At 43.9% G+C, this 27915-nt stretch overlaps 2 protein-coding genes across 4 annotated transcripts in view; one reads left to right on the forward strand and one right to left on the reverse strand.

Moving 5' to 3' along the window:
* The first annotated feature begins 319 nt into the window (after positions 1 to 319).
* Positions 320 to 27786, forward strand: Ints14 (integrator complex subunit 14). Of its 2 annotated transcripts, XM_008766239.4 has the most exons (14): positions 320 to 777; positions 948 to 1097; positions 1544 to 1835; positions 3926 to 4206; positions 6024 to 6131; positions 11133 to 11288; positions 12110 to 12228; positions 12645 to 12787; positions 15059 to 15151; positions 17611 to 17755; positions 19256 to 19389; positions 21355 to 21473; positions 23416 to 23481; positions 25030 to 27786. In XM_008766239.4, the coding sequence occupies exons 4-14, from the start codon at positions 3985 to 3987 to the stop codon at positions 25270 to 25272; spliced, it is 1548 nt and encodes a 515-aa protein (XP_008764461.1). In that variant the 5' UTR covers positions 320 to 777; positions 948 to 1097; positions 1544 to 1835; positions 3926 to 3984; the 3' UTR covers positions 25273 to 27786. The 2 variants fall into 2 exon arrangements, with proteins under 2 accessions (XP_008764461.1, NP_001007664.1); NM_001007663.1 differs by lacking the exon at positions 948 to 1097 and having other exon boundaries at positions 766 to 777; positions 25030 to 25643.
* Hacd3 (3-hydroxyacyl-CoA dehydratase 3) overlaps positions 26074 to 27915 on the reverse strand; it is a 37260-nt gene continuing 35418 nt past the window's right edge. The window contains exon 11 of one of the 2 annotated variants that reach the window (XM_063265158.1): positions 26074 to 27784. In XM_063265158.1, the coding sequence (XP_063121228.1) occupies positions 27708 to 27784 (77 nt within the window). In that variant the 3' untranslated portion in view covers positions 26074 to 27707. The remainder of the gene's footprint in view (positions 27785 to 27915) is intronic. The other variant, NM_001106831.1, reaches the window with a different exon arrangement.

Here is a 27915-nt window from a genome sequence, read left to right on the forward strand (position 1 = left end):
TACTATAACTACTCAGCGACCTGTTGCCATCTGTTGATGCCTACCACTACCAGACATTCCCTGGGCTGTAGGGTTTGCCCACCTCACCCTCCCATCCCCACAAGGAACTCCCAGAGGCATATACTACGCTAGGGACACCCAGTGGAGAGAAGCCGGCAGAGATCCTCAAAGCCTTACAAGGAGTCCTAAAAGCAAAACCCTCACTCAACACACCCCAGGCACCACAGCAGTAATTGAGCCACGCTTCCCCCCTTCTCAACCTCAGAGTAGGGAAATAACAAGAAACGAAGATTCCAATGCAAATTAGGCTCAGCGCAGCCAGATGCTTACAATCTGAGCACTCGGTCGGGAATTGCAGTTTTTTAAGAGTAGGAAGAGCATTCTGTCTACTGTGCAGAGGATGTGACTGAGAAGCAATGACAGAAATGTGAGTTAGACACTGGCCAGGAGTCTACAGGTTAGTAAGAAGACAAGGAAGAGATAAATGGAGGGACGCACGCAGGGAATCTGGTAAGACAAAGAAGGGAGGGCCAGAAACCCGCAGGGCTCAGCCTCAGGGTAAAATTGGGGATCCTTGGGCGAGAGGCAGAGAAGAAGTGCCCCCTAGTGTCCCAAAGGAGCCATAGCCCAGCTCCCATGGGCTCGAAGCCCCGCCCAGCCCAGCCCGGGCTGTTCTCTGGCTCCAGGTTCCCTTGTGTCGCGCGGCCCTTAAGTTCCGGCTATGGCGCGTGGGCGGAAGGTTTAAGCAGACGGACAGAGGCTGGAGATGGGCTCCGGGTAAGTCAGGGAATCTGTGTGTTGAGGGCTGTGTTTGGATGTCGGTTAGGGTTACAGGGGAAGGAACAGCATAGGGCGGGCGACGGGCCTTCTCTGCAGCCTGCGTGCGGTGGTCGTCTCTGGGCGCTGGTTCCAAGGCCTGCGACCGACCTTCCCTCTGTGTGGCCCAGGTCTTCAGCGTGTTTCTTGTAAGCAGCGAGATTTCGCGCTTGGGGCCGAGTTCTTTCTTCCCCTGAGAGACTTCCGTCCCTGGACCCTGAGACTTCCGTCCCCTCTCCCCGAGAGTTCCACACAACAAACGTTTTGGGCTCGTTTTAAAGGTAAAAGTCTATTCTCCAGTCACAATCCAAATGAACTATGCAGTGTTTCAGGCCATCCATTCAGATATTAATCATTTGAGAATTTAGAGGGACTCGTAGGTAGAAAAGCCAAAGTGTATGCACTTAGAAACTGAAGTGGAGCTCTGAGAGACTCCTGAGAGTCAAATTGCCGTGAATGGGCTAATTATCCCCTTTAGGGTAGAACTATAAATGTAATTGATGGCTTTTAGAGCAATCAGGTGGCGAGGATGTATCTTCCGGAGTAGACGGTCTGGGAGAAAGAAAACTCAGATATCCGAAACATTGTCTGTAAAATGGTACCTGTTGGAAAGGCGGAGGGCAGTGTAGAGAAACTTGAAGATCAAAGTCAATCTAAGTGAGAAATACATCGTGTTATCTACTATCAGCTAGTAATGAAAGATTTTATTTTTTAATTTTGTGACTAGGCCCAGACTGCTTGAGTGAAACAACCTTCAGAGACGTTCCATTCTTTCGTTTACCCCGTGCTTACAACCTGAAAACAAAATTGGATTGGCACAAGTCGGCCAGGGCTGAGGAAGTGCACTTGAGACCTGACACAAATGCATCAGTCCGGAGAAAGAGCCAAGTTCCCAGGTGTCTGCGGAGAAGGCCAGACCGACAGCTGTGGTCACACATTGCCGTGCTAATAGCAATTTCATGGACTGGAAGTGCTTGTTGATACTGGATCCAGACAACTGTTTCCTAATCTCTTAAGAGGTGAGGACATGATCTTCAACTTTTAAAAACCATAGAGGCCTCCAGGTTTTAAATGTGACCCACAAGAGCTGGATAAACTATACCCGAGCAGAAGTGCAGGAATCCCTGGTGTCTGTGCTTAAATAAAAAAGTGTATTTCTGTGTACAGAGTTAAGATGTATAATGTATTTTCCTAATGAATTAATGCATGCTGTGAATAGGGATAGTTCATTGGGTGTGTTGAATTTCGTTGGGCACTTACTGTGTGCCAGATGTAAGTCTGAGTCGATATTAGGAGCAAATTCTTATGGTGATCCTTGCCCTTAGCCACCTCATTTAATACAGTTCTGAACTCATTTTTGTTAGGCAGCATGGACTTAGGAAAATGCTAGTGTGTAGCAAATCAGGGCAGCAATGCTAGGGTTGGGGGTGAGGCCATGTCACCTCTCAAAGAGTGAGTATGTTTAACATTGTTTAAAGAAGCAGAGAGAGGGATACATATTTAATGTTTCTTTCAGGGGCTCGAGTGGAGCAGTGGTTAAGAGCACTTACTTCTGGGGACCCTGAGTTAAGTTCTCAGCATGCACAGTGGGCAGCTCACAACCGCCCGTAACTCCAACTCTAGGGAATCTGGCCTCTGAGGGAATCTACTCAGGTGTGGCAGGCACTCATACAGACACACACTGAATAAAAACTAAATGAGATTTTCTTTCCTACTGTCTAACACTTTGGACTGCTAAGAGAGTCTAAAAAGAAAACTTTTCTCTACGGATTAACATTATTGGTGTTGGACATATGGGATGTTACACTATCTGAGGTGTATTTTTGGCCAGTATGCTGTTAAAAAAAAAAAAAAAAAAAAAAAAAAGGCTTTAACATCATTTCCACGAATTAGCATGTGCTGAGTTCCCAGCAACCTACTTACAAAAGGAATTGTAGAATGTCACACATTTATAGTCGGGCAGTCTGCCTCTTGTTAAATTAGCGAACACTAAATTTTGACCCTGTTGAGTCTACCCTAATTCTATATAATGTATGCAGTGTGATTTTTCCCATTTTGGTCCTTTGAGACAGGGTTTCAGATAGCTCAGGTTAGCCTCAAACACCCTATGTAGCAAAGAATGACCTTGGAATGACCTGTCTCCACCTCCCTAGGGATGAGATTACAGGCATATGTACCTCTGTGATTTTCGAAACAGAGTAGTCTTACTTACGATATAGCCTTGGCTATCTTAGAACTCACCATGAAATCCAAAGTGGCCTTGAATTCACAAATCTGTGTCTTGGGTACTTGGATTAAAGGCATATGCCACCTCACCTGGCCTACAATGTGATTTTTATGAGTTCTCATGCAGTTTACACACACACACACACACACACACACACACACACACACACACACACACACACAATATGAAGTGCTTTTTTTAATTCAGTTTTTGATCCATAATCTGTGTCCTTTACTTATGGCTATAAAATTTTATTGAATCTGCAGATTAATAGAGGATCAACAGTCTGAATCCACATGAGCAGATTTGAGTGTCTGGAAACTTTATTCTTTTTTTTTTTTTTTTTTTTGGTTCTTTTTTTCGGAGCTGGGGACCGAACCCAGGGCCTTGCGCTTCCTAGGTAAGCGCTCTACCACTGAGCTAAATCCCCAGCCCCAGGAAACTTTATTCTTGAGAAAAAAAATTTTCTCTATATTGAATCTTATTTCATAATTTTAAATGTGAAACACAATATTCATTAAGACACTGACCAAAAAAGTTATCAGTTGTTGAGTAGTGCATGCCATATCCTGGCTAGCTTGTTCTTCAGTAAATTGTTAAGAAGATGAAATAGGAGTACTTATTGAATTAAGTTGTGTAAAAGTGGAAAGTATGAAGTCAAGGACTACTGGAGTTTAATAAATTCAGTTTATATCCTTGGTTTATGCTGGTTAGTAGGTGTGTCTAGGAGAGGCCCTCATGGTGAACTAGGCTTTATGCTTCCCTTCTCCTTTAATTCTGTGGTGCTTACCACCACATTGTTCTGGGAAATTGGTTTAAATTGTGGTTAAGAAAAGAAAAATTCCTTCCCAGGATATGTAAGACCTCATTTGTTTTCCACAGCATTTCTCTGGTTGTAGCTGGCTATCTGCACTCTGAGGGAGTGCTAGAATTGTTCCATCATGCCCACTGTGGTGGTAATGGATGTATCCCTGTCTATGACCCGACCCGTGTCTGTCGAGGGGTCTGAAGAGTACCAGCGGAAGCACCTGGCTGCCCATGGCCTGACCATGCTGTTTGAACACATGGCCACCAACTACAAGCTTGAGTTTACAGCGCTGGTGGTGTTTTCATCACTATGGGAGCTGATGGTCCCCTTTACGAGAGATTACAACACTCTGCAGGTACGCATAGGAACCAGCTATTGTAGATATATTTTGTTGACTGGGAGAAACACAGTACTGTGATTGTGTACTGATTTTAGAACTTGGAATTGTTTCATAAGTGTGTAGGTATACAATCTAACAAAACAAGGTTCACAAGGTCTTAACTTCCCTCCGGCAGAGCCCTGAGATAAGGATGTTGTTCTATTTTCCGCTCTTGGTGTCTTGGAATCTGAAGACAGTGCTCTCTATGCTAAAATCCAGCATCTTTATGTCTAAACTTCTCTCCTTTCTGCTTTCCCACACAACGTAGGAAACTGAAAAATAAAAATTTTAAATTATGTTTATCCTGACAAATAACTGATTTACAAATACCAAGATACACTTTTAAAACCTTGACCAGTAGGTATTGTCTTCCAGACTTTTCTGTGGTGTGCTAAACAATGTACTTTCTGACATCTTTAAATTATCTGTGTTTCCAGGAGTGCTTAGCATAGTACTTGCCCTCAGTGAGCATTTGTGGAATTAAACTGAACAATTTAAATGAAGGTTAGGCAAGTTAGGAAACAAGGATCAACTTAGCTTAAATGTAAAAACTCTATATGGGAGAGGGGCTAGGGAAATGACTCAGCAGCCAAGAGTGCTTAAGAGCACTGACGGCTCTTGCAGAGGAAGAGGGTTCAGTTCCCAGCACCCACATGGCAGTTCACAAGTGTTTATAACCCAGGTCCAGGAAACCAAGACCTCTTCTGACCTCTAAGGGCTCCACACTCACACATGCATGCATGCACACACAGGCTAGAAATAGATATGTATGGAAAACATTTGTGTTAAGGCATTCCTTACCCACCCCCCGCCACTCCCTTTTTTTTTCTTCTAAATGTACTGGATCACTGTAGGGGGGTTGGGACAGAATCCTGTGGAACCCAGGCAGAGCTCCAATGCTTGATCTTCCTCGGCTTCTCGAGTGCTGGCATTACAGGCTCATAGCATGCTCGGCTTGTATGGACTTCCTTATAAGTGACTAAGCTTAAGGATTCCGACCCTCCAGAGTTCTGAAATCTGGAGAATTGCTGCATGGAAAGTCACAGTTAAGATGGAGCCCTGAGGGGCTGGGGATTTAGCTCAGTGGTAGAGCGCTTGCCTAGCAAGCGCAAGGCCCTGGGTTCGGTCCCCAGCTCTGAAAAACAAACAAACAAACAAGATGGAGCCCTGACATCAGGCTGCCGGGGCTCTGATGGCAGGCTCTGCCCCCTCTCCTCACCAGAAGTTACTCAGTCATCCAGTACTTTGGTTTCCTTGTTTACGAGGAGGAGTGGAATGATGGTCAGACACGCATCAATGGGAATGGCATTTAAGATGTGGTTAAGTTTGTGTGTTCATTTTTGAGTTTAGTATTTTCCTTCAAGCCTACTTAGACACAGGCTTGGGACTGCATACTCTTGCCTAATAAGAGGAAGGCATAAAGAAACTAATTTAATTGTTCCTTATAGTTGAGAAAAAATCTCTCACTCTTTCACTGTTTTTCTTTTTTTTTAAAGATTTTATTTATTTTATTTATATGAGTATACTATAGGTATCTTTACACACACCAGAAGAGGGCCTCAGATTCATTACAGATGGTTGTGAGCCACTATGTGGTTGCTGGGATTTGAACTCAGGACCTCTGGAAGAGCAGTCAGTGCTCTTAACCACTGAGCCATCTCTCCAGCCCTCACTGTTTTTCTTTAAAGACTCTCTCGGAGGCTCTGTGACCCCTTTGTAGCATACGTACTCTGAAAATTTTGTGTTTTCTAATAACAGAGTTCAATCAGCACTTGTATTTTTTTATTCAACAGGAAGCACTGAGTAACATGGATGATTATGACAAAACCTGCCTGGAGTCTGCATTAGTCGGTGTTTGCAATATTGTCCAACAAGAATGGGGTGGAGCAATTCCTTGCCAGGTAATAATAGATTCTTTCCATCACCCTAAGTTAAAACCCAACTGCTGAGTGCTTCAGCGCTCCACAAACTGTATTTTATACTGTTCAGCGCTCCACAAACTGTATTTTATACTGTTCAGTGCTCCACAAACTGTATTTTATACTGTTCAGTGCTCCACAAACTGTATTTTATACTGTTCATATCTTCTGAAAATGGCACCAAATGCTAGGGCTGTGACACAGTGGCCGAGCACCTGCCTAGCAGGCACAAGGCACCAGGTCCAATCCCTAGTGCTGGAAAAAAGAAAAGAGAGAGAAAGAAAATAATATATGAAAAAGGCACCAGACTAATTCAGACTAATTCATCATACTAATTTAATCCAAATTATGCTAATATGCACATGAACCAGCAAATCCTGCCTCAAGGAAAGCACCTTCCTAGTAAATTGATGTAGAAGGGACAGAGGCTCACAGTGGAGTTAAGAACTGCAGTCCTGGGAAGGTTGTAGTTTTGACTGACAGAATTGTAAACATCAGTGCAATCTGGTCTCTCTTCATTACCTCAGTGTAGAATTTATTCAGCAAACTTCTGTCTCAATTCTAAATTGTGTGGAATTGGGGAGAGAAGTATCATAACCTCACTTGCTCCCATTGTGGAGTTTACATGGTTCCACATTAGCATCAAATCAAAGCAGAGTGGCAGCAGCAAAGGGAGTTAGGTGTGTGGAAACAGATGCTTTGAAAAGTGGTGGATACTTAGAAGGAGAGGTAAACGCTGCCGGCAGGAAAATGACAGCAGTCCGCAGTTTCCCTGTGTTGGGGCTTTGTAGGATTCTGTGCCATTCACTCAATTGCAGTGATGTATGATAGGTGCCATCGCATAGTAAGCAGGTGAGCATGACTGTTGCTTTATTTACAAAACTAGGCAATGGTTAGGGTCTGGCCTGTGGGTCAGATTGCCCCGGAATGTGACATATGACTTTCTATTAGAAGGTCAAGTCAAATTCAGTATCAATGGCATCATTGGTATTTTATTTTTAAATTCACTGTAAAATTGTGAAGCCAGACCTGCAGTACACTCCATAGTATACATAGCCTCTAACTCCAGTGCTCAGAACTAGCCTGTGCTACCAAGTGAGACCCTGTCTTACAAAACAAAACAAGGGCAATAGAAGAGATGACTCAGCATTAAGAGCACTGGCTGCTCTTCCAGAGGACCTGGGTTCAATTCCCAGCACCCACATGGCTGCTCACAGCTGTCTAACCCCAGACCAGAGCATCCAAAGGCATGGGGCATCCACATGATACACAGACATACAAAACACTTTGTACACATAAAATGAACAGAGGACATGGGATTTGCTTTTCAGCACAAACATGGTAATGCCTAACCTCTATAACTCCAGTCTCGGGATCTGATGCCCTCTTCTTGCTTCCTCAGACACCAGGTACACACATTGTGCACATACACACACACACACACACACACACACACACACACACACACACACACACATATGCATACGTACAGGCAAAATACGAATTTTTTTTCTTTTTTTTCGGAGCTGGAGACCGAACCCAGGGCCTTGCGCTTGCTAGGCAAGTGCTCTACCACTGAGCTAAATCCCCAACCCCTCAAAAAAACATTTAAAAAAACCAGCAACAATAGTTCTAAGATTGAAGTTGCCTAGCAGTGAGGGAAGGCTAGAGGTTGGTTGAAGGACATGAGAGGAGGTAAGAAGTAGTGGACTGCCTACTCCCTAGAGCGGGGATGCTTACAGGATCAAATACAAGGAAACTTCTCTTATTACTGGGAAAACCGTACTGTTGGAACTCTGAGGCCCTAAAGACCCTGTGTTACTTTACAGTTAGGTCACTTAGTAAACACTTGTTAAAAGGAGACAGCAACGGGGGCTTGAGAGACGGCAAAGTTCAGAACACTTACTGTTTGTGCAGAGGACTGGGTTTGGCATCCACAGTGTGACTCACCTGTCTGTAACTCCAGCTCCAGGAGATCTAGGAGATGGCTTCTTTCGTCTTCCCCTGAATCTTACTCAGGGTTTTATTGCTGTGAACAGACACCATGACCAAGGCAACTCTTATAAGGACAACATTTAATAGGGGCTGGCTTACAGGTTCAGAATTTCAGTCCATTATCATCAAAGCAGGAACATGGCAGCATCTAGGCAGGCATGGTGCAGGAGGAGCTGAGAGTTCTATATCTTCATCTGAAGGCTGCTAGGAGAAGACTGCCTTCCAGGCAGCTAGGATAAGGGTCTCCAAGCCCATGCCCACAGTGACACACCTACTCCAACAAGGCTAAGAGTGTACTTCCTGGGCCAAGCATATATAAACCATCACACCCTGCCATGTGACATGCCTGTATACACACATGTACACATGTGTACACATACATGTACACACATGCAGGCACTCAGACATACACATAAAAAATAAAAATAAATCTTTAAGAAGACAGAAAACAGGGGTTGGGGATTTAGCTCAGTGGTAGAGCGCTTGCCTAGGAAGCGCAAGGCCCTGGGTTCGGTCCCCAGCTCCGAAAAAAAGAACCAAAAAAAAAAAAAAAAAGAAGACAGAAAATGGCCTTTGGTTAATTCATTTTAGGAAAACAGTATGTACGTCTGTGCACTAAGAATATTCAAATGAGTATCAGATTTTCTAATAGTAAACTGAGTAAAAGTTTTGCCAGCATCTTCTGAAGCGGTAGTCAGCACACAGCAGTTTCATTGGTTCTTCTGTGGTCATGGGTAAGAACTAGTTTGTTCCATGCAGACTTCACCTTCTCATGTTTAGTTTATTATTTTTAAAAGAGGAAAAGAAGAACCTGAATTGGAAATGAACTGTGTCACAGGACCTAAATCCACTTAGAGTTGCTAAGTGAATCAGATCCAAAGCACTGTATGAGAAATGATGGTTATTGGTGATTTTACAGCCAGTTAACATTAACTTTATTTAAATGTGGACTTCTTTTCACCAACATTTTGAACAGCTGGATTATGTCTTCATTATCTGAATAAAGTCTATTTTGGCATTGCATGCAATGTATCATAAAAACAGCATCTGCAGCTGGTGGGGTATCTCAGTGGGTATGGTGCTTGTGCTTTGAAAGCCTGGCAGCCTGACTCAGTCCACAGAGCCCATGTGAAAGTGAAAGAAGAGTGCTGACTCCACAAAAGTGTCCTCTCACTGTTACAACACACATCATATGTAACACACTTACAAGCGTATAAGCACACTTACAAGCTGCTAGGTAAAAAAGCTGCTATGAGAAGTAAACCACTACATAGAAATCATTGGTTCTTGGAAGAAGAAATTCCCTGTAGGCAATTGACTGTTTTCCCAAAAGATGAGGCCTTCCAGGGGCCTCCTCCATTCAGCATTTTAGGCTGGGGAAGTCGGTGCTGGTGCTGGTATCCTACACGCTGCAGCCACCTACCAAGCTAAAGAGAACCAACTTACTCTTCTTTTGGGATGCTTAGGAAGTCCACCCAGGGCTTCACTACCACCTAAAGCAGTGGGGAAAGGGAAAATGGCTTTTCTGATACCGTATATTTTATTGGCCTGTTCAAAATGCACGTTAAACATGCATATTTTTAAGATCTTGTTTACTGCTACCAAAACGGCCTTATAGATATTTTTACATTTTAAAAGTCAGAAGGATGGGGCTGGACAGGCTCAGCAGTTAAGAGCACTGACTGCTCTTCCGCTCTTCCAGAGGTCCTGAGTTCAATTCCCAGCAACCACATGGTGGCTCACAACCATCTGTAATGGGATCAGATGTCCTCTTCTGGTGTGTCTGAAGACAGCTACAGTGTGCTCATATAAAAATAAAGTAAATAAATCGGAAGGAAAAAAAAGCCAGAAGGACAAGTAACAGTACCAGATGCACTTTTAAAGCAGTATCTTGGTTGACAAAGAACAAGATTTGTCATCTTTAAAAATAAAGTAGCAAAATTCAGACTTTTGGGCTGAATCTTCTAGGGACACATACAAATGAATCCTACCATTTTTCTAACACCAGTGCTTTAAACTATTAAACTTATCTAAGAGTTGGGGTTCTGGTTTTAATGCAGTTAAGTGAAAATTGTCTGTGATTGCCTTTTTCCTTTAAATGTTTGAAGGTGGACTTTTGAAACACAATTAGAGCTGAGTGTGGTGGTGTACATCTCTATTCCCAGCACACAGGAGGCAGAGACAGGCAGATATTTAGAAGTTAGAGGCCAGACTGTTCTGCAGTGAGTTCCAGGCCAGCCAGAGGTTAAAAGTGAGACCCTGTCTTTAAAAAACAATACTACTACTACTGATAATTACAATAACAATGATAATAAAGTAAATGAAAATGTATACCTTTTATATACACAGTTCATTAACTTCACAATGCATATACGTATATAAACACCACTTCAATTAAGATATATTTCCGACATACCTCCCATCCCAGGTTCAGGAAACCTAGAGGAAGAGGCTGAAGAAAGAATGTGAGAGCTGGAGGATGGGGAGGACGCTATCCCACTCGTGAATTAATTCACAGTAGTTGTAGTCCCTGCACAAGATCAAGCCATAGATTTCCAGTGGATCAAGGAGGGGCTCATAAATCCCCATCCCTAGCTAGGAGACACTGGCAACTGATAACTTCTGAAGGAAGGAAAGTAATTTTTCCTTGGTAGTGTAGCCCTTTGGAGGTTCCTAGGTTGTACTCAAAAGGTGATTTTAAAATGCAGAGAGGAGGTGGGGAAATAAAGTGGAGAATATTTTGGGGTAGCCTGGGGAGGAATGAATGGGTAAGGAGAGTGGGGAGAGTGAATGTGATCAAAGCATTTCTGTAGCTGAGCTTCTCAAAGACTGAAAGATGCTCTGTGTGTGTAAAACATCAAGTGTGTCCATCACCCCACAGAATCACCCCATGGGTCCTTCTGACAAGTGTATACTGTAACAAGAGATAATTAAAAAGGAAAAATAAATGTAGACTTTAACGTGCAATCCTCCTGTCTTTCTACACAGGTTGTTCTGGTGACTGATGGCTGTCTTGGCATTGGCAGAGGGTCACTGCGGCACTCCCTTGCCACTCAGAATCAGAGAAGTGAGAGCAGCAGGTTCCCGCTCCCCTTTCCTTTCCCATCGAAGCTATATGTCATGTGCATGGCCAACCTGGAGGAGGTGAGACTTCCTTACTCCGCTCTTTTTAGTTTGATTAACTAAATTTTAGAACTTGGTCTCTTTGTTGATACATTTGTTGATGCTTTTTTACGTATGCCATAATATTGTCCCCATTGATTTCAACTGAGGCTGGTTACGCTTTTAAAAACCTCTGCATCTCAAATGCTCAGACATTCGCAAGTTCCCAACGCAGGAACATAGCCTGCGTTGTCTGGGTTGTCTTTCTTCCTGCTGGTGAATCCTTCCTTCCTGTTGTGGAGGGTCCAGTGTTCTGTTGGGTGCTGTGCCCCTTATTTGGGGATTCTTAAATCCACTGCAGCATAAATGTTGAAAGAGTAGGTGTGCTTTAATTTTTTTGGTAAAATAATGCTACTGTTAGAATGCTTTATTAAATGCTAGACTGCCTAGTTTTTCAATTTGAGAAAGTCATTTGACTTTTCTCTACTTCAATTTTTTCTTTCATTGTAAAGTGTAGATGAGAGGCAAGTAGATCTCTGAATGTGAAGCCAGTCCAGTTCATAGCAAGTTGCAGGCTAGCCAGCGGTCTATAGCAAAACCCTGTCTCAGAGAATATAGACGATAGCTTTCCTGTGCAGTATTAGAAAGTCCAAGTTCCGTCTGATGTGGTGCCATTGACTTCCATTCTTTATTACTTCACTCTTTAGCCTTGAATCAAATTGTAGGTATTTCTTTGTTGTTTTCTATTAAGAAAACCATCTTAGTCATTTCCTGCTAGTGTTACGATGATGCTAGTCTTAGTGTACTGAGAGTGATTGGTGATCCGTACCATTTAAAGGATCCTCCTCCCCATCTCTCTGCAGCTTCAGAGCACTGACTCCTTGGAATGCCTTGAACGACTCATAGACTTAAATAATGGTGAAGGGCAAATTTTTACTATTGATGGCCCCCTGTGTTTGAAAAATGTACAGTCTATGTTTGGGTGAGTATGTGTGTAAAGCGTTCCACCTTGATATTTAATTCAGAGTATAGTTTGACAGCTAGTAAGAATATCTGTTTCATTATTGCTGATTGTATGATTCAGTTTTCCCCAGGAGCCCGTCTCTCAGATCAAATGATTGGAAGCAGTAGGTTTAAAAGTTCACTTGCTTTCTAGTTAAGTATGACTAAGTCTATGTATTAACCTGCAAAACCGACTTTCGTATCATCTCAGTCCTTTCTAAGTTTAAATCATTTGGGCCTTCTGTGAATTGAAATCTTATCACAAAATGTCAGCTTGTATTCTGTGTCCCAAATGCTCAGGTTGAGTCTTAGAATCAATGGGAAATGATAACAAAAATCACATCTTTAAAGATGTCTTGTATATGTGTCATGTCACTGCTCTGTAACATCTTCTAGAAAGCTGATAGACCTGGCGTACACACCTTTCCATGCTGCTCTCAAGTGTGGCCACCTAACAGCTGATGTACAAGTCTTCCCTAGGCCAGAACCTTTCGTTATAGATGAAGAAATTGATCCCATCCCTAAAGTCATTAACACAGGTAACTTTTTTGAAACTTCCTTCTTAATTTTTCTGTTATTTTTAACTTACCTAAGAGGTGACAGGCTTTGTTTTTTGGTGAGATCTTGAGCTAATCTACAATCCTGAGTCACTATAACTACACATTACTAGAGTTTAAAAAAAAAAAAAAAAAGGTGGTAAGGTCTTCAGTCTAATGTTCTCCCAGCTGAGCTGTTTGGTAAAGACTCCGAGATTAGTTAGCGTCGTACCTAATGCATATGAAGACTGTCTTCTAGACCTGGCTCTGGGACTTTTGCACTGGGACCCTGGAAGTTAGTTGCTTCGTTCAGTCCTAATGACTGGGTGTGGGGAATGAGCCAGTCAGTTGCTAAGCTCTTGGTTCTGGTAGACTGAACCGTTCTACCCCTGCTTCTTGTATTATGACTAAAACAAAATGCATTTTGCATCCTGCTGCTTTGATCTAGTGCGAGTTTGTGGATGCCGTGCTTAGCTGAATTGTGGGAAATTGCAGGAGAAAATTGTCTTCCATTGGTTGGAGGACTCCTGAGTGGTGAGTGCATGTCAGAGCTCTTAGGGACAGACATCATCACTCTGTGTTTCTGATACCCGGTCTGATATTACTAGATGCTCAACAGGTAATTGCCCACGCAATAAATGATTAGAAATAAGTGGGTAGTAAATAAATGTTCATTGCTTGGGGTGTAGATATTTTAGGTGGAACCATTTAGGTTCATTGTCACAGAATGTAGTAAACTGTACCAAGGTTTAGTTACCTTCAAACTAAATCCTACTTCCCTCCTGCCCTTTATTTAAATATTTCTTTTCTTTCCAATATAAACTTTTGGTCTTAAGATACTTTGTAACTTGTACCTAAGTCACTCAAGTGTTTGTTGTAAGCCCTTCCGTATGCACCTGAGAGCTGTCAGGCCTTAGATGCTCAGCTAGGCAGGTGCTGACAGCAGGCCTGCAGGGAGGGCGTACCCTGCTGTATCACAAGAGTAGTCATGGTTCTGGGATTTTGGAATTGCTCTGCTAGGATGGCTGTGCTTCTGGATATACTTAGAAGAACTGAACAACAACTCAGTGAGTACTGTTAGAGGCTTCCTATGAAGAATAGTGTTAGTCTATTCTCTTTACAGTTTTTAATACTTTCAAAGTTTTGTGTTAATTACTTACATAATCCAACATTTTATTAAAAATTCAGTTTAGCTTTAGTTTTTTTATTTTATTTTTGAGATAGGGTCTCACTAGAAGGCTCCAGCTGGCCTGGAACTCTACCAGTTTTGCCTCTCAGGTCCTGGGATTAAAGTGCTCCATACCCACCTAGGAACTTTTATGTTTTCAGGAAATACTTTTGGGCTACAGCATGACTGCTGTAAAGAAAATCATTACTGTGTTATTTTGTATAGAATATTTTTCTTTCTCGAGTAAAGATTCTTTTTGAGTATGGATGTGGTGTATACACAAGAGTGTGCAGGTGCATGTACCCATGCAGGTGTATGCAGAGGCCAGAGGAAGACACTGTGGGTCTCCCTCTATCATGCTCTGCCTTATTGCCTTAAGGCAGGCTGCAGTCTCCCAGGACCTCTGTCAGTATGCCCTAAGCTGGGAGTTACAGGCACGTGAGTTATGCTTTGGTTTTTGTAACATGCTGGGGATTCTAACTGCAGTCCACATGTTCAAGCTTTCTTTTTTTTTTTTTTTTTTTTTTTTAAGATTTTATTTTATTGTATATAAGTACACTGTAGCTGCCTTCAGACACACCAGAAGAGGGCATCAGATCTCATTACAGATGGTTGTGAGCCACCATGTGGTTGCTGGGATTTGAACTCAGGACCTCAGGAAGAGCAGTCGGTGCTCTTAACCACTGAGCCATCTCTCCAGCCCATGTTCAAGCTTTCTTAACCACTATGCCATCTTCACCCCAAAGGAGTGCTCTTAAAATGCTGGCTCTCCATTTGAGGTTGTTGTAGATACTTTGTTTTAGCACACTCCTTACTGCCCTTAATTATACAGAGGAATTTGACCTTTGCCTTGATTAAGGTCCTAGTCTCATAAAAATAAATTTTACCTAGTGTTTTTATAAAACTTGAATTCATTAAATAAAAGTCATTATAGATTGAGCTACTGAAAATGAAAATTATCTATGATCCTTAGAAAAGTTTAACAATTCTTCTAATTATCATAATTGAAGTTTTTTGCCTTGAAACAGTGTTTTCAGAATCTAACACATAGACAATAATGTATCTTCCCTATTGTGAATACTTCTGTGTTGATTCCTTACTTACAGATTTGGAAATAGTGGGCTTTATTGACATAGCTGATATTTCCAGCCCTCCAGTTTTGTCCAGGCATTTGGTCTTGCCCATAGCACTCAACAAAGGTGAGTTCTCTTCTTATCCCTTTGATTTAAACAGAACATTATGTAGAAGTCATTCTTCAGTGTCAGATGGTAAGCTGGCTCACTGGACAGAATTTAAAAGAAAAGAACTGTTACTGAATTGAATTGCAGAAATTAAGTGTTGCCTCGGATCCCAAAATAGATTACGTGCTGCCTTACCCTGTAGAAACTTTTGACAAGTCACATTGTGCACTGGTCTGTGGACTCACAGTGGAAGACCTCTTCAAAGGTGACAGCTCTGAGATCCCTACCCAGGGCTTTCCTAAGAGGAACACCCTGAGAGAGACAGGAAAAGACACAGCTTTGTTCTGCTGGTTCCACCTGTCGTGAATACAAATGTGATTGAACGTATCGTGTGTGACTCCTCTTGTGAGGCTTCACTGCAGATTGTGCATTGCCTCGTTAGGGACTGTGAAGTCCTATCCCCAAATTCAGCATCTCTCTGAAGTATGCCAACCTCTAGCTGTTTGAAATGGTCATTTCCTATGTTCTAAGCTGACCATCTACCTCATATTTATCAGTTCTCTTCAGGAAATATGTGTAGCAGGGCAAACATCCCTGCCTGTGTCATCTATGCTCTGTGAATGAATGTTTCATGATGAGAGCTGGAGTAAGAAACATCTCATGAGCACTTAGTCAGCATTCACAGCAAACAAGGTCTCACTCTGTCCTGTAGGCTGGCCTTCAACTCAGCCTCCTAAATGCTGGGATTACAGGCATGAGCCACCATGCCCAGTTCATAAGCAAAGTCTTGATACTCATGTACAGCAGCTTATTGGGATCATAGTGTCTATGAACTTATGTTCTCAGAGAACAGCCAGATTGCCCTAACTGTCAGATCCTACAAGTACTCTGTGTGCCTGCCTATATAATTGCTAAGACAGAAAGCAAAGTACTGGGGGCAGGAAACAGGGCAGGACTAATAAGGAAAAGCAGAATAGTGCAGTATTGTAATGTGCATTGAATACCAATCTATACGGGAAGATTCCTCCGAATGAAGTAAAGAGTCTCTGAAGAGATCAGACAGATGTTTTTAGAGGAAAGTTAACTAAGAAGATTCACCTACAGCAGAGTATGGGAGACCCTGGAGTTGGGAACTTTAGCCAAGAAGCTCATAGAGGAACCACTGTGTACTTTGAACTTGTTTCTCTAGTGTGAGGGCTGTCAGCTTAGACCACAACTGAAACTTCTGTGTCTAATTCTGTTTAGATTGGTGCCTCGAGCCTCCAGTGGCATCTCACTGAATTTTCTGTAGAAATGCTATGAAATTGTTTTTATATACAAAAACAATTGGGCTATAATTCATAAGCCACAGACTTGTATTTAAAGAGGGTTGTTAGAGTAAGAAACGGGCTCAGTAGGAAGGTGTAACGTATCCATCAAGTCTACAGGCTTAGGTTTCATACCCAGTAACCCCCCCCCCCAAAATGTTTGTCTGTCTGTTTTAAACAGGCTGGGAAATGATGTAGTTAGTAGTGTGGTAAATTTCTTGCCTTAAGAGCATAAAGACCTGAGTCCAGACACCAGCACCTATGTAAGACACAGAGTGGGTTCGTAGGCCAGGTACACTGGGGGAGATAGGTCTCAATGAATGAATGTTTTAAAGAGAAAATCTAGATGGGGTAGTAAACGCTTATAATCCCAAGGCTAAGGAAGCAGAGACAGCAGTAGCTCTGAGGCTCACTGGCCGCCTTGCTAGCCTGGTCGGTAGGCTCTAAGCCAATTAGGAACCTGCTCAAAGTAAATGCATTTCTAGAAATAACACTTGAGGGGCTGGGGATTTAGCTCAGTGGTAGAGCGCTTACCTAGGAAGTGCAAGGCCCTGGGTTCGGTCCCCAGCTCCGAAAAAAAGAACCAAAAAAAAAAAAAAAGAAAGAAATAACACTTGAGATCGTCTTCTGGCCTCCACATGCATGTGTATATGTATCTGTACACATGCATTTTTTAAAAAGAAAAGAATCATAATTTCTCTTTTTTTGAGACAGTTTCTTTTCTCAAGAATCAACCCTGGATGTCCTGAAACTCACTTTGTAGACCAAGCTGGCTTCAAACTTTCAGAAATATCCCTACCTTTGCCTCCCAAATGTTAGGATTAAAGGTGTGCACCACCACCCAGGCCCAAGTGGTGTCTTTTCAAAGTCTGTCTGCGGAGTTTGTATTGCCACCATCACCATCCATTTCCGAAGCTCCTCAGCTTCCACCCACAGGAAGCCTCCTGACCATGAGTCCCCGTCCCTCCTCTCTGTGGGCTGCCTCTAGGATACGTCTCACATACACGCATGACTGTATGATTGGAAAGTTTTTATATGGACAGTTAGTGGGAAACCGTGCTTTTGTACCTTGTTATAATCCTCCTTTACAGCACCATGTATTTTTCCTTCAAAGCATGAGATAATCAAGAGTTTAGAATTTTGTAACTAATATGCTTACCTGTTTTACAGAAGGTGACGAGGTGGGTGCTGGCATCACTGATGACAATGAAGATGAGAATTCAGCCAATCAGATTGCTGGCAAAATACCCAACTTCTGTGTCCTGCTCCATGGCAGCCTAAAGGTGGAAGGAATGGTGGCACTTGTTCAACTAGGGTAGGAAGGGTTTGTTTTCATTGATTGACCCAGAGAGAACTGCACGGGGAAGCTTTTCACAGACTTAAGGAAAGACATGGAAAGATCTTGGTCACCTTTTCCTTTCCTGCCATACCCTTCCCACCCCCATCGCCTTCTAGATCTTAATTATCCCACAAAGTAAATGGGAAACAGACTTTTTGATTACATTGATTTAATGGTGTGTATCTTCTCTTTTAAGTTGTCAGTCACATATTTGCTTTAGAGAGAGAATTTTGCTGTGGCACCTAAACTACTCTCACACATATGATCCACCTGCCTCGGCCTCTGAAGTGCTGGACTTACAGCTATACCAAAAGGTTTTCCTCTTTAAATCCTGTGTGGGTGCTGAGAGCCAAGCCCTCGACCTCTCAAGATGGATAAGTGCCTTTCATAGTGACCTGCTCTGTCTCTGGGCACCCACACTACTGCTGCTTGTTAGCTTATGCCACCCCAACACTGCACAGAGGAGGAGACTGAAGCTTCGAGAGACAGGAAATGGCCCAAGATCACAAAGATAGCAAACTCAAGGACCAGAGTTCTTAACCTGCATGCTTAATGCAGGACTCATACAGCCGCTCTGTTGCCTTCCTTCCCTGTGTGGAAAGCACTAGCTTTCCTATTGTTGGAAAGGGGTGGGGAGGTGTTGCTCTGGCCATGACCTGGCCTTGTCAGCTATAAAAGGTCAAGGAGTTAAGATTAATCACAGGAAGCAGATCTCCATTTCTGCTTGAATGAAAATTCCCAAAAGAATAGTTTTCTTTTTTAGATGTATTTTATTTTTAATTGTGTATATATACACGTGTGTATGCATGTTCAGGTGAGAGCAAGGTGTCCTTGGAGACCAACGGCTGGAATTAAAATCACAGGTGATATGACTTGGTCCTCTGCAAGATGGACAAGTGCCTTCCATAGCAGCCTGCTGTTCCCCGGCACTCATGCTTCCGCTGCCTCTCACTGTGGGGATCTCCCAAGGCTCCTTCAGAAGCTTGCGGCAGAGTGTTCCCTACAGGGTTGCAGACTTGCCTCTGGTGCTGCTGCTGTCACTTCAGGAGGCAACTGGAGGAACCCAAGGACTTCAGCTTCTATTGCTCTGCCCCCAAGGCTCCTACCTACTGTGCTTTCGTGGCTCTTCTCTCTTTTAAATCCTTTCAGTGTACATGCATTCTCAGACACACAGTTACACACATACATACTCACACTCACACATACTCTCATAGAATACACTCATACCCAGTCTTACACACACACACACACACACACACACACACACACACACAACCACACAGTTTTGTCTGACTAATTTGTATCCCAGAGAGCTGGAAAAACTATGTTCCTTTTCAAGTTTAAGATTTGGCTTTGGTGAGAGTACTATGCCTAACCTAAAAACTTAAGACTGTCTCCAGAAAAGCAGAGCCTAGATTTCTATAACTTGACAGTCTTAGGCTTGACATTCTGATCATCTGTCTTCTCTCCATCTAGTCCTGAATGGCATGGTATGCTCTACTCCCAAGCTGACAGCAAGAAGAAATCAAACCTCATGATGTCTCTCTTTGAGCCTGGCCCAGAACCTCTCCCATGGCTTGGGAAAATGGCACAGTTGGGGCCCATTTCAGGTACAACCCGGACAGATCTTACTTGTTTGCCGTTGTCGTCTCTCTGCTGCTGTGAATGTCTTCGAGTGTTATCAGAGCACTCCTGAGCTCTCTGATGCTGGATGCATACACGGAGGACCTCAGAGTATTTAAGGTTTGAACTCAGCATTCTCAGCTCAGGGAAAAGAAGCATTTATATTGAGGGAAGTAAGCGCAGTGTCATTCGGTGCTCCGAATGGGAAACTCTTTGTGTGTTCCCATTCTCAGGCGTTCTCAGGCCATGCAGCCATCTTCCTTTTGGAAACGCTCTCCCCTCCCTTCGCTGACATTGCTGCTGTTTCTAGTCTAGCTCTCTATCTCTTGTCACCATCATGATCAGTGGGGCAGCTGGAGTTCATCCTCCTGTGTCTTTGGGAACTTAAGGCAAACCTCGTTCCCTCTCCATGGATCAGGAAGTAGAGAGTTGAGCTGGTGGAACTGGCTTGTAACCCTTAATTCCCACCCCCATAGAGCCCATTTCTGGGTATTCGCCCTGTCCAAAAGGGGACATTTCCCATTCAAATCTCAACAGGAAGTATGTAAGGTACATGATACAGTGTAGGAATGTAATTGTAGATGTCATCTTTTCTCCCTCTTGCCTAAGTTTCCAGAATGTCCTTAGTTTCTCCTGTTGTTTGTGCTCTTTTGTTTCTTCAGCTGTAGTGGGTTCAGACTCCCATATCTGGACCTTGAGTCTCAGCTGGTGTCCCCCACATTTGCATGTTGCATTTCCAATTCTCAGCTGGACTGCATTGCCCTCACTTCTCACTGCTTATACTGCTTCTGCTCCCTCCGCTATGCCTTTGGAACTGCTGTCCTCAGCCTCCAGCTCTGTACCCACCGTTACCCTTGACCCAGTTGACTCCATTTCCATTTTAGAGCTGTCTGCCATCTATCCTGTGCCTGTGAATAAAAGAGCTGAAGTTTTCAAAGTCTAATAGGGAGTAGACTCAGCTGAGTGCATTAGATCAGGTCACAGCCAGGAGCACAGGTGACCAGGAGCTGTCTGACTCAGGAAGGAAGACGAGGCTAGAGCACTCAGCACAGCAGGAAGGAAGGGCAGACAGTAGGTTAGAGCCTGGCTGAGTATGACCAGCTCTGGAAGGCCTGTTCTGCGATACTGGGAAGCCACAACAGAGGAATAACCATAGCTCCTTCTGGCCATTACAACAGCCCTCAAGACAGCAGTTAGGAGATGGGGTGCACTCCAGGCTGGTGGTGCAGTTCAGTTAGCCTGGCAACGTATGAAGCTTGGGTTCGGTCCTCAGCACCTTGTGTCTGGGTGTGGTGATGCACACCTGTAATTCCAGGGATCTGCATGCTAGGAAACTACAGGGGCTTTAACTAAGGCGTTTGGCTATATAAAATAATTGGGAGTGTGTCTGTGTGTGTGTGTGTGTGTGTCTGTGTGCATGTGCATGCGTGCACACATTTGTCTGTGCATGTGTTTGAGTGTTGAAACAAGGTCTTGTACTGCAACTCAGGCTTTTTTCCTGCCTTGTGTGACTCCAGAGTTAACTAGCCACATGAGATTATTTAAATTTATTTAAAATTAAAGAACATTTAAAGTTGAGTTCCGGTGTAGATGTTTTTTGTACCATAGAAGGTTTGGGTAAAGGGTTCTGGGCTGAAATATAGAACTGTGTGTATGATGTAGCTTTAAGTTTTCCTAGTACATGTGTTTGGTTTGCCTTCTTTGGCCTTTATGTGTAAAGCTAATGTGAAGCTGGTTCCTTTTAGGACACTGTACTGGTTTTCACTTTGCTAGGTCCCTGCAGATTGTTTAGTCTCTCAGTTCAGTGACTTATTTATTGAACAGGTTCTCCAGCATGACTGAAGTTAATGTAATTCCCTGTTAATGATGGAGTGGTTCAAAAGCTAATCACCTAATTGGAAATATAATTGGGTTTGCTATGTGTCATTTTCAAAACTATCTTTTTCTTTAAGATGCTAAAGAAAACCCTTATGGGGAGGACGACAACAAGAGCCCATTCCCCCTGCAGCCCAAAAACAAACGAAGTTATGCCCAGAATGTGACTGTCTGGATCAAGCCCAGCGGCCTGCAGGTACACAGTGCTTACAATGCTTCAATGAGGGCTGGCAGGGGTGTTTGATTTGACTGCTCTCTCCTTTGATACTGCATAATTTATTTATTATTTTCCAAAAGGACATGAGATGGCCTACAGTGAAACACGTAGACGACACAATCATTTTTTAGAAAATTTAGAGCGATAACAAAACCAGAGGCAAAATGGAAACAATTGTGCCTGGAACCAGAAGCAAAATGGTAATCGTGTTTGAGGACTTTGATTCTGGGCTTCCTGGTACAAGATCAAAAAAGCAGCAAATGCTTGTGTAGTTTCTCTTGTCTAGTAACAAGCCTGGCAACGTTTCTGCACAGGCGGATCTGCTCAGCACTGGATCTTAGGTTTTATTTAAACAGGCTTATAAAGTCTAGACTGGACCCAAATTCACTCTATAGGTTAGGCTAGTTTTGAACCCCTAATCCTCTTGTCTCTACCTGCCAAGTGCTGGGACTGCAGACCTGAACTATCACACCTAGTTTACCAGTACTAGATCCCCATACCCCAAAACACCCCCCCCACACACACACACACACACACACACACGCACACAAGGTTTCACTGTGTAGCCCAGATTGTCCTGGAACTCTGTAGACCAAGGTGGCCTTGAACTCAGATCTATCTGCCTCTGACTCCCAAGTGCTGGGATTTGGTAATAAGAGTGTGTATCACTACCAACCAGCACTGGATTTTTAAAAATATCTTTTGAGAATTCTGTATATCAGCATTATGTATTTGATCACATCCACAGCTCCTCCTTCCAGGTATTCCCGGACCCTCCCCAACACATCCCCTCCCCAAATACATAACCTACCAAACCCAATTAGTGCCGCACATCCACATGGGTGCATGAGTAATCTACCAGGGGCGTGACCCTTAAGAGAACATACTCTCCCTTACCAAATGGTCATCAACTCCCAATAGACCTTCAGTTGAGGGTGGAGCCTCAGGAGCCAGCATTGCATTTTAGTTTAAAAGTCTTTGAGTGCTCCAAGCAGTGGTGCTGCACACCTACAAATTCCAGCACTCCGTAGGCAGAAGCAGGGGATCTCTGAGTTTGAGGCCAGCATGGTCTACAGAGTGAGTTCCAGGACAGCCAGGGCTACATAAAGAAACCCTGTCTTGAAAACAAGTCTTCATGTGCTAAGGTTGTGGGGTTTTTTTTGGGGGGGGGGGGCTGTGAGTAAGACAGGGTCTCACTCTACTGCAGCCTTAGCTAGTCTGGAGCAAGCTATGTAAACCAGCCTGGGGTTAAACTCATAAACAGCCCTCAGCCTCTGCCTCCTGAGTGCTGGGATTAAAGGCTTCACTATCAGACCTGGCTGTTATTGTTTTGGGGATTTGGGGGGGGGGTGGTAAAAGAGTAAATATTAAATTTACCGTTGCAGCCATTTAAAAATGTCCAGGTCAAACACTGTTATTGGGTGATGGTTGGCATGTAGTTCCAGACAAGAAACCCTTGTATGCTTAACCACTGACCATCTCTCCAGCCCTATCTTAAGTTGATTTTTTTTAAATGCCCTGTGAACTAAGGGTCCAACTTCATTCCTCTGTATTCATTCAGTCACTCTTCCCATTGATGGTCTAGCCATAGGTAAGTGGGTCAGTCATTAGGTTAATCACATCAAACTTTTTTTTTTTTTGGTTCTTTTTTTCGGAGCTGGGGACCGAACCCAGGGCCTTGCGCTTCCTAGGCAAGCGCTCTACCACTGAGCTAAATCCCCAACCCCCACATCAAACTTTTTAAGAGGACAGTGCTTCAGCCATTGTCGAGAAAAATACTGATAGCCATCTCAGAAGGAGTCTTCGTGTTGACACTAAGTCTGTCCTTAGTTCCATGTCTTTAAACACTTAAAGCTACTCATTTGTTTTTTCTCTCCAAAGCCACAGAATTCTAATGGTGAACTGTTTTTATGCTTCATAGACAGATGTACAGAAGATCTTAAGAAATGCAAGGAAGCTCCCTGAGAAAACACAGACATTCTATAAGGTGAGACGTAGGAAAGGTGGATGGACCTAGGGATGTGCCCTCGGTAGGGGTGTGGGCAGAGTATGAGTGTGTACAGCAATTCCAGGGAGGTGTGCATTCATCAGTTTTCCTGTCAGTCCAGTCAGGAGTGGCTGGCTAGGCTGTTCCTCCCTCACAATCCCGCTAGTGCTTAAATGACCCAGTCCTGTGCAGAAGGTTGCTGTGAGGGACTCAGGCAAGCAGCTGGAAGGGACCAAGAATCCCAGCACATCCTCACCACTCCTGTGGGGATTAGTGCTAACCCAGCAAGTGCTGCATGTGATCCCTGGGAAATGTCACAGAACACAACAGAGACTGATCGCCAACGTTAGTGGAAGGGAATGGGTGTGCTTTGTGATCATGCCTAGCTACTCTAGACCACAGCTTGCTGTGCAGACCAAGCTGGCCTGGAACTCAGAGGTCTGGCCGGACTCACGGTTCTACCCCCTTGTCCTTTCATTAGAGTTTGACTGAATTAGATTAAGTGCAGTGTGAGGTAGGCCTTAGCTTATGTACTTAGTGCAGTGTACAGGGGCTAGAGATGGCTCAGAACACTTTCTACTCTAGAGGACCTGGGTTCTACTCCCAGAGGCTCACAACCATCTGTAACACTGGTTCCAGAGGATCTGACCCTCTGAGGGCAGGTATGCACATGATGCACACACACACACGTGTGTGTGTGTGTGTGTGTGTGTGTGTGTGTGTGTGTGTGTGTGTGTATTCAAAACACCTACACACAAACAAATGTAAATAAGAATAAAATCCACCGTCAAGTGCGCATGTCTTCTGGAGAGCAGCCCCTTGTCTGAATACCCCCTTACCACCTTATCACTGCTGTCTTTAAATCCACTTACTAGCAGTCTGCAAAAATTGGACAAAGTACAATTTTAATCAGAGTTTGACCAGAAAGCTTCTCAGCCAGCCAGCCAGACCCCCCCAAACTCTGTAATCCATATGAGCCCTTGGCCTGGGCTCAGTTGCAGCCCATCTCTGCAGTTTGTACACGTTTGCTTCATGTCTGAGAACTAGAAAGGGCCTGACAACTGGCTGCTTCAGTTCCTCAAGTGGATGACGAAGGAAGGGGTCTCCTCCCTGTGTAAACAAGGCCTCTCAGAGCACAGCAGCCACCGAGCTTGTCCACAACATGCCCGAGTGATTGATGGGGTACCCTCTGCTGTCCTTTCCAGATGTGTTTACTGTCACTCCATGTCTAATCAGAGAAGCACCAGGCTGAGGCCAACATCTGGAGCCAGCCTTTTCCATGCCTGATTAAGAGAGGGAAGCTAGTCCCAGCATCAGTACAAATGCTGTATGCATGGTGCTTGCTGTGCTTGGCATAACTGCATTAACTGCGATCAGCTTGCTGCATAATGTAGCTGCTGGGGTTGCTGCAGACATCACTCGCCAGTTACGCATCACACTGTAGTCCCTGGCAATTGTGTAAAAACTGCTTCCTAAGTGAGGGTCAGACAACTGACTCTAAGGGGAGTGCTTGGAAACTGTGTGAAGAGAACTATCCATGTGTTTCAGGAGCTGAACAGGCTACGAAAGGCTGCCTTAGCCTTTGGTTTCCTGGACCTGCTTAAAGGGGTGGCCGACATGCTGGAGAGGGAGTGCACCCTGCTGCCTGACACAGCCCACCCAGACGCGGCATTCCAGCTTACCCACGCTGCCCAGCAGCTCAAGCTGGCCAGCACTGAGTATGCTGTATATGACCTCAACATCACACCCCTGCACACAGACTTCTCAGGGAGCAGCACGGAAAGGATGTGATGCGAGCCCTGCAGTTCCTTCACACTTATCTGTCTGAAAGTGATCTAGAGCTAAAACCCTCTCCAGCTCCTTCAGCACCCCTCCTGAGAAGCTGGACAGACAGGAGAGAGCTCAGGAAGAAGCCTACTATAAGGATGTTCTTAAACTTCTGTGTTTGGAACGAGCAATCTAGACGTCTACAACTTGCCTAAGTATAAGCTGATGCCATTGAGTTTCCATTTTTTCCTTAGACCTTGTTAAAACACAAGTGGCGATGCTCAGGTACTTCTGGTGTATCTCAAGGTACAAACTTTTAGACTGTAGCCACAATATGTGTCAACCACTCCTGTTCATGTTTTAAATGAAAATTAAATATTTGATTTTCTATGAAATGATTGCACTTAGAAACAAATGGGTGGGGTTGGGGATTTAGCTCAGTGGTAGAGCGCTTGCCTAGGAAGCGCAAGGCCCTGGGTTCGGTCCCCAGCTCCGGAAAAAAAAAAAAAAAAAAAAAAGAAACAAATGGGTGTTTTGATCTATCTTATCCCTTGAATGTAATGCAGCTTCTAAAATGTCAGACTCCTAAGAACCAATGTTTCTTGGCTCCTGTATAACTTCCTAGTTTCTGACAGTGATCAAGCTTGGTACCTTGGCCAGGTTCTGGCCAGTGATTCTGAGAGCACTGATGGGAGTCAGGCCTTCCAGGCTGTGTCATGACTGCCTTCAGCACTGCCTTAGGCTCCCACCAGAGTCACTGTGCCTGAACAAAGCATTTTATCCATTTGAAAATCATGAGGTTAAATAATCTTTAAGCACAAGTCATTAGGATTTTGACTGTAAATGTTTTAATAGAAATACACAATCTTTCACTTTCTCAGACAGCAACAGAGGGGGTCCTAACAGCAACTAGAACATGGGGTTTTGCACAGGGATACAGCATAGCTGACTGCAAAGCTGAACTGCTAGGTTTGCCCCACAGTCAGTGGAAGGAGCGCCAGAAGGTGACACAAAAACCGTTGACAGAAGCTGCAGACCTGGAAAATACTTGGGTGAGATGAGGTGTGTCAAAGCAGCCAGTTTAGTGCTAATCCACTCTGGGCTCATTTCAACCACACAAGATGGGAGCGTCCACCCTCGAGCTCTTTTTTTCTCATGTCACTTCACCACTTGGTTACATGGAATGTGGTGAAGAGACTCAAGACCTCTTGTGGTGGCCCTAAGATGTGTATTCTGAACCAGTTCCTCTTTGGGGGGCTCCCTGCAGGAATCCTGGTGATTTGCAAGCTCAGGTTCCTACTACATACAGTTTTTACCAAAAACAAAACAAAACAGGCTCTGGTGGCTCTTGCCTTTAATCCCAGCACTCAGGAGGCAGAGGCTCTGTGTGTTCAAGGCCAGCCTGGTCTACAGAGAGAGTTCTAGGAAAGCCAAAGCTACACAGAAAAACCCTATCTTAAAAAACAAACAAAAAGGGGGAAAAAAAACCCAACTAATAACAAGGAAAAATAGTTCAAAAGAGTAGTCTCACCAGTCACTCAGAGAAATACACAAGTAAATGGACTGAGCTAGCCCAAGAATTATAGATTGAGAGAGAGAGAGAGAGAGAGAGAGAGAGAGAGAGAGAGTGTGTGTGTGTGTGTGTGTGTGTGTGTGTGTGTGTGTGTGTGTAGCCCAAGACAGCGTGAAGGTGTGTCTGGCCTACTTCAGTGTCTGTTTGCCACGGGCCAGCATCATTACCACAGCTGATTCCAGCCTGGCTCCTGCATCCCTGTTCCCTTCTGACCCTGGCAGTCATTCACATTTGGGACTTACAATCTGTTCTGCAAGTAATGTTCCCTTCTCCAGTGTTGCAGGCAGTTCTGATTTAGCTAGGAATGAAGGAGTCATGGTGCTCCCAGGTTCTGATTGCTTTCTCTAAATCACTCTGCCTCTTTTGATGCCTGCTAAGTGCTAAAGTAATGGATGTCTTTAGCCAAAAGACATCAAATAGAAAGTGTTTTCCAGCCCTACTCTGACTCAAAAAATGTCAGTGACCACGTGTACCCAATTTTCAAACAGTCAGTGCTATCCCACTACACAAGTGTCGGCTTGGTTATAAAACATACCGGGTCACTTGACAATGGAAAATGTAGTCTTGGTTTTTTTTTGGTTTTCACAAGCAGTAGCAGAAAGACCAAGCCCTAACTGTGAAGACAGACAATGACTGTAGGGAAGAGCACAGACCACAGGGCCACCTTTGTCATTAAATACCTAAGAAGGGACTTGTCGTCAGGTACCAATATCCATGTCATGCAAGTACAGCACTAAGATAACAGACAGTAAATTCAGGAATGTTACTGGGGAAAGAGACAGCCTTACTTTAAAAAACAAAACAAAACAAAAAACCCTTACATCAGTACAAGAAGGTAAAACAGTAAGAATCAGATTCCGCTCAAACGAAGCTACCAAATTTATCCTTAGTGGAGTTTTTTCTTTTTTTGTCCATACCGCCGTCTGCGCTGTTTATAAAGGTGACGGAAGTTAATATATAACCCTGGGGAGAGAAACAGGTGGTTAGAAGCAGCCTCGAGGCAGGGCAGTGAGGTGTCTGTCTGTGTGGCTCGGCCTCAGCTCTGACCTGCCGCTCAGACGCAGCTTAGCCCACAGCAGCACAGCGCTAGAGGT

The sequence above is a fragment of the Rattus norvegicus genome, chromosome 8, assembly GCF_036323735.1.
Source record: "Rattus norvegicus strain BN/NHsdMcwi chromosome 8, GRCr8, whole genome shotgun sequence".
Taxonomy (NCBI): Eukaryota; Metazoa; Chordata; class Mammalia; order Rodentia; family Muridae; genus Rattus; species Rattus norvegicus.